The sequence below is a fragment of the Coregonus clupeaformis genome, chromosome 17 (genome assembly GCF_020615455.1).
Source record: "Coregonus clupeaformis isolate EN_2021a chromosome 17, ASM2061545v1, whole genome shotgun sequence".
In the NCBI taxonomy this organism is placed as follows: domain Eukaryota; kingdom Metazoa; phylum Chordata; class Actinopteri; order Salmoniformes; family Salmonidae; genus Coregonus; species Coregonus clupeaformis.
Window position 1 is genome coordinate 3,177,637 of NC_059208.1, and position 6,338 is coordinate 3,183,974.

Below are 6,338 nucleotides of genomic sequence, written 5' to 3' on the forward strand. Positions count from 1 at the left end.
TCTGGCCTTTTATGAATTAGATTTGCTCACCTCCTGTGTCCTCTCTCGCCTCCTTTTGAAAAAGGTCCAAATGAATCGGAGAGTCTGCGAGGAGAGTGAACGTGGATGGAAATGCACTTGCTTGAAATGAGACGGTCCTTCTCCACTCGCAAGTCATTAGGCAAATTACGTTTACAGGGGTGGATCCCAAAATAAATGTTTATAGATAAAACAATAAGTAGCATATTGTTTTTAAACGTGTGCATGTTTTTCTCCTCTGACAAAACAAAAGCTGATTCAAAGTGGGTGTGTCAGAGGTCAAAACTTCTGCATACACGAGTATCCTCAATGAAAGTTGGCTATCGAGGAGGGGAGCAACTTTTACTTTTACATTCCTAATGAAAATAATGTACTTTTTCCTCCATACATTTTCCCTGACACCCAAAAGTACCCATTACATTTTGAATGCTTAGCAGGACAGGAAAATGATCAAATTCACACACTTATCATGAGAACATCCCTGGTCATCCCTACTGCCTCTGATCTGGCAGACTCTAAACACAAACGCTTAATTTGTAAATGATGTCTGAGTGTTGGAGTATGCCACTGGCTATCCGTAAATGTAAAAAACAAGAAAATGGTGCCATCTGGTTTGTTTAATATAAGGATTTTTAAATGATTTGATACTTAAGTATATTTCAAACCAAATAATTGTAGACTTTAACTCAAGTAGTATTTTACTGGGTGCCTTTCACTTTTACTCAAGTCATTTTCCATTAAGGTATCTTTACTTTTATTCATGTATGACAATTGGGTACTTATTCCACCTACTAACGAATTGACACACTCCTCGACCACTTATCGGTTTCCGGGTCACGGAGGAGAGAGGACTGAGGACGGTCTTTTGCCCAAATGAGAATCTCCCTCTCTCATTCTTTTGTGTTAGCAGAATGAGATCCATTGCTCAATTCAATCAAAATTGAACTGTAGCCTTTCACTGTAGAAGATGGATACAAAATTATATTGAATACCATTAATAGCAGGTAGACTCTCTCCACAGGTTGAGTTTTACAGATAAATGCACTCAATTCAAGATATAGAACTTTCAAAATACAGAAAGTGACATTTTGAATCCATAGGTTTAATTAAAGTATGAACTGTCATATTTTATTACCGTTCATTGGCATACAATTGCATCAAAGAGAGAACATATATAACTATTACTTACTGTAAACCTAATGCATCATATTTTGTGATGCTATTCAAATAACCTTCTCCAAACCTTTTGTTCGGTAAAATATATCCTTATTTTTTCATATTCATTAATTCAGGCAGATAAGCCAGGAAGAAGGGGTTTTGATTGATTTCTCATCGGACAACTCATCTGGCAAAAGAGAAGTTTGAGAATCGGACAATGAAAACAGTGTCTTGATGCCTCTTGGCAGTTCACAGTTCTGTAAAACCATTGGTAAGGGTGGTGTTTCCTTTGAACTGAAGGCATCGAAGTTCACTAAGGTGCTTCAAAACCAATCACGAGAAATACATTGACACAGTACTACAATACACAGTTCGTTAGCTTTCGTAAAAATCCAAATAATGGATCAAATATGATGACACTACATTACATAGGCTTACTCTTTTTGGTTTCCATTAAAATAAATGTTTCCTGATACTGACACAATCCTCTTTATCATTGACTTGATTTTACCTATCGTATACCTTGCTTATTACAGCTATGCACAATCAAATCTTATAGTTTAGGAGTAGGACAGTGATATGTAGAGGTCATGCTTCAGGTAGCAATGGCAAAAAATCTAGTGCAAAAAGTTGTCTGATTCATTCTAAGCATAACCCAAACGTTGATACAACTCATTCCTCTGACGAGAGAGCCAGTCTTTCCAACTTGGCATCGAACCGTTTTCGGCTAGAGTCCAGAATGTTGATGCCGTTCTTTTCAAAGTCATACCGGAGCTTATGCAGCTCCTCTAGTCGCCCCGTGATGTTCTGCGTGCTGTACTCCAGGACTTTAGGTTTCTCCAGTATCTGCTTCATAGTGATCCCTCCCTTTAACAGACAGTCCAGTTTGGAACTCAGCGTATCCGGCCCGATGAACAGCACAGTGGGGTAGCAGACGATCAGTTTCTTGACGTCGACTTTCCGACAGCCGAGAGACACCAGCTTCTCCTGAAGCCTCTTGAGGTTTCTCTTCAGGTACTCGTTAGACAGGTCCAGGATTTCTGCCCCGGCACCCTGCAGCAGAGCCAGCAGCTCCAGATCACTCATCTTGAAAGACACCTTGATGAAGTCAATGTTTGCCTTCACCCTCTTGGTGCTGCGGATGAGGATGTAGAGGTTTCGGGAAATCACCGCCTTGGCGAACTGCCCAGGGTCTTCTCCACCCAACTCGGCACACACGTCTTCCAGGAACTCCACCATTTGGCGGTTGAGCTCGACACTGTTGGAGAAGGTCCGCGGCGCTGTGGTCAGCAGGCGGTGGAGGTCCTTGGCGTTGAGGCCCAGCGAGCCCAGGAACACGATGTTCTTCTCCAGGTTGTCGTTGTCGCTCGAGCGGAAGAAGGACTCGGGCGAGCGGTCCAGAATGCTGACGATCTCGCTGTCGCTCTTGAAGACACTCCGCCACATCGCCCAGCGTTGCTCCAGGTGCTCACCCGAGCGAGTGATGGCGCGTGGGTACCGGGAGATGATGCCGGCCACCACTTTGCGGCTGGCGCCTTTGCTATGGAGGAAGTGAGCCAGACCTTGCTCATTGGTGATGACCTTGCGGAGCACTCCCGGTTGGCGCTGGCGCACCATCTTCACGTCTACCCCCATGAAGGTCAAGCTCTCCAGCAAGGACTCATTCTCAGGTCCCACTGAAGGCTTCGAGTGACTGACATTTGGAGTGATGGTGCAAAGCCCCCTGGGAAGACAGACTGAGGTCAGGTGGACGGGAGATGAGACAAAGCGGCTAAAAGCTGGTACAGGCGTTCTGTGAAGGCCTAGCAGACCCCGGACTCCCGGCATTAATGTCATCTTCAACACGGTTGAAACATGACATCAGACCTAGAAAAAAATACAAGATATTATCAATAAATTCTACCTCCAGTGAAATGATAGTAGACAATGAAAGTCTACTGAACTCATTAATGATACTGATCAAAGTCAAGGTACTTTGTGCATTCTCTAAGCAGAATGAGATATTATAAAGTGGTTTCTCCAAACAGAGCTGTGCAGAGAATTCAGTCATTTTCTAGGCCCTCAGTTTGTTGGCTGTTCATGGCATGACAAAGTGGAATAGTGAAAGGCAACCATAAGAGGCAGGAATAACAACATTTCATAACAATTCAAAACAGGACCTCACAGTTATGCAACATTCAGCAGCGCTGCAGTAGCTTCTAGCTATAATCATCAATACCAGTCCCACATATACTAGCTACCAAGCTATCTAGTGTTTACAATCTATTTTAAGTGTTTCCTGGAGATTAGTAGCTAGCTATAACTTAGCCTAGCTAGCTAAATGTAAGCAAGCATTTAGCTTGCTAGCTAGCTAGCTGACTTTGCTGGGAATTATCTTGCAAAAAAACGGAGCTAAATACAATTCTATTTCAACTTACTCTGTCAATTGTCTGTAGGCTTGATCCATATGCATAGGAGGAGTCTGAGAAAAAAACATCTAATGGAACTTCTAATTAAACAGAATTTCCAAACGTGGGTCTATAGACCCATGCAGTTCCTCAGCGAGGTCAGTTCCTCTCTGCTTATCTCACGTCAAAAGAAAAGGCTGGTAGGCAGAGAGGAGGTGAGTCTACAACAGACCCACGTTTGGAAAGTTTGTTTAATTTATGTTCTATTAGATGATTTTTCTTAATTTCCCCCTGCATAATAAGGACCAACCCTACGGACAATCGGCTAAGTTTAAATTGAATGCTACTTAACTTCTAGCTTCCGGCAGACTATCCGTTTTTTTGCAGGCGAATTCCCAGTAACGCTAGTATTGTGTAAATACTAGCGTTGCTAAAAACAGTTAACGTTACTTACGTTTGTCCTTAGCTACTGTAAGTTATGCATTTACCAACCTGACACATTTGGTCTACTCTAACATTGACAGTGCGCGCTTTGTACCACATTGAAAATGCTTTTTAAATACATTGATTTGCTTGTGTACTGTTACGGTAACTAGCTAGCTACTAACCAACTCATTATTAAAAGTTAGCTATTTGTCTTAATAACAGCTCACCCTTCTTTTGTTTGGTTTCTCTTCAACCACAGTTTTCAATTACCAACGAACGAGGAACAAGCAGGCAGTTTGTTTACATTCATTTTCCGTAAAGCCTTTAGCGCACTCTATTGCTGTGGGGGTGGATGTGCAGTTTGTAATGCCATGCAATATATAGCAATACGCTAGAAGGCGCCAGAAGTCCTTGGATGGCGCCATTCTATTTCTTTAAGAAGTGTGTAGTGGTAAGCATAATATGTGCGTTATTCCTGCCTCCTTGGCGGGTATTTATACACGTGTATGTAATTCACTCTGTATTTGCTGTCAGATGTATATAATTGGCTTTCTTTACCATATGACAGAGGAATATTTCTGTCTGTAATAAAGCCCTTTTGTGGAGAAAAACTCATTCTGATTGGCTTGGCCTGGCTCCCCAGTGGGTGGTCCTGGCTGTCAAGTGGGTGGGCCTATGCCCTCCCAGGCCCACCCATGACTGCACCCCTGCCCAGTCATGTGAAATCCATAGATTAGGGCTTAATTAATTCATTTCAATTGACTTGTTTCTTTATATGAACTGTAACTCAGTAATATCTTTGAAATTGTTGCATGTTGCGTTTATATTTTTGTTAGAATGGATCAAGAGTGTTTTACTGTTGATCATGGTTTTCAAGGGGTACAATGTATAGGGTTGAATGGCGGGAACCTGGTTACCGAGATTTATCGGGATTTACCACCCAAAACCACTGCCCTTCCCGGGATAAATTACTGCGAGAAACCGGTAAATTATAATAAATTATTTATATGAACAGCATGGTGTGAAATGGAACTGTTAAATGATATGCAATGTCTAAATCTGTCTTCTCTACGGCCTCTGCATGATGAATCAACGCTCAATTGGGACAGACCCATCTCAGTATGGAGCATAGTTCAGAATGGATGTAGACCTATCATCTCTTCATGGTAACTTTTTTCTTGTGACAGGTAGGCCTACATTTGCTACAGCATAGCCTATGCTACAGTAATATAAAGACCAAATGTGCTTCTAATTTACCCATCTCCATCTGGCTTTTGGGGGTCACCTTGTTTTTTAATTATAAAGATGTTTAATTTTTTATTGCAGCTGCAGAGTTTTAAAACAGCCTATCACTCGAATATCGTTGCTTTAAATCACTGCAGGGGCAAGCACTCTCTCACAGTCTTTCTCTCTCTCCATCAACTCCATTCAAATTGCATCCAAAATTGATAATCCTGTTCTAGATTGATATATTGCCCTATATATAGATGTCCTAGCCAGTGCCAATTTTAGCATGTCAATTTTGGTGGTTAAAGCTCAATTTGATTTTTTATGCATGCCAGCAATGCCACTACACAACACAATACTAAACAATACATTATTTACACTATAATGGTGACAAACGATGCCCACAAACTGTTAGGGCCTACATTAAGCTGTCCCAACAGCAGAGCTTTCTTTTGAAGACCATGGCGTGAATCCTCACCACTGCTACACCTGGCTATCAGCGGAGCCTTGTCTGGCAGCGAAACAGTTAATTCAGCCTCATTTACTGCCTTTAAAAAAAACATAGCTGATATAGCTGACTTGCTTAAACAAATGTGGTTTCTACCTACAATTGGGATGTACAAACTATGGCATAAGGGGACGACGAGCGGATAAGAGGCAATCCGTAATTTCGATTAAGACATTTATGAGCGAGCTAGGACAGATGTAGTCAATATAACTATTTGCTCAGCACTTTTGAAATGTACAGCGACATAATTCAGAACATGGGCCGTTCTTACAGTATTCTCCCTGTACACCAAGTCAGAACCGTAGGATAAATAAAGGGGGCTATAAGCAGACAATGAAAGCTCTTACAATATTCAATGATTACATTTCTCTAAAACAGGCTATAAGCTACATGTGCACCACCAAGTCAGAACAGTAGGCGAAGTTATGAGGGGGAAAGGGACCAAATTATTAGGGTGAGGTACATGGGCTACTAACAGCTTACTACACAACATACACTTAGTATTACTTTCTTAGCTACAGTATACATATCTCCCTGGCATATTACATCATTTATGCAGCAGTATACAATACATTTTAGGACACCTTGTTGTGCTGTGCTCATTTGAACAGGAA

The 6,338-nt window shown here is 41.6% G+C and overlaps 1 protein-coding gene across 2 annotated transcripts; it reads right to left on the reverse strand.

Moving 5' to 3' along the window:
- Positions 1 to 1,099: 1,099 nt before the first annotated feature.
- On the reverse strand, positions 1,100 to 4,310 carry LOC121585969 (transcription termination factor 1, mitochondrial). 2 transcript variants are annotated; one of them, XM_041902342.2, is made up of 2 exons: positions 4,217 to 4,310; positions 1,100 to 3,042 (listed from the first exon to the last, which is right to left on the reverse strand). In XM_041902342.2, the coding sequence occupies exon 2, from the start codon at positions 3,010 to 3,012 to the stop codon at positions 1,849 to 1,851; it is 1,164 nt and encodes a 387-aa protein (XP_041758276.1). In that variant the 5' UTR covers positions 3,013 to 3,042; positions 4,217 to 4,310; the 3' UTR covers positions 1,100 to 1,848. The 2 variants fall into 2 exon arrangements, with proteins under 2 accessions (XP_041758276.1, XP_041758277.1); XM_041902343.2 differs by lacking the exon at positions 4,217 to 4,310 and adding an exon at positions 3,594 to 3,913.
- Positions 4,311 to 6,338: the final 2,028 nt, after the last annotated feature.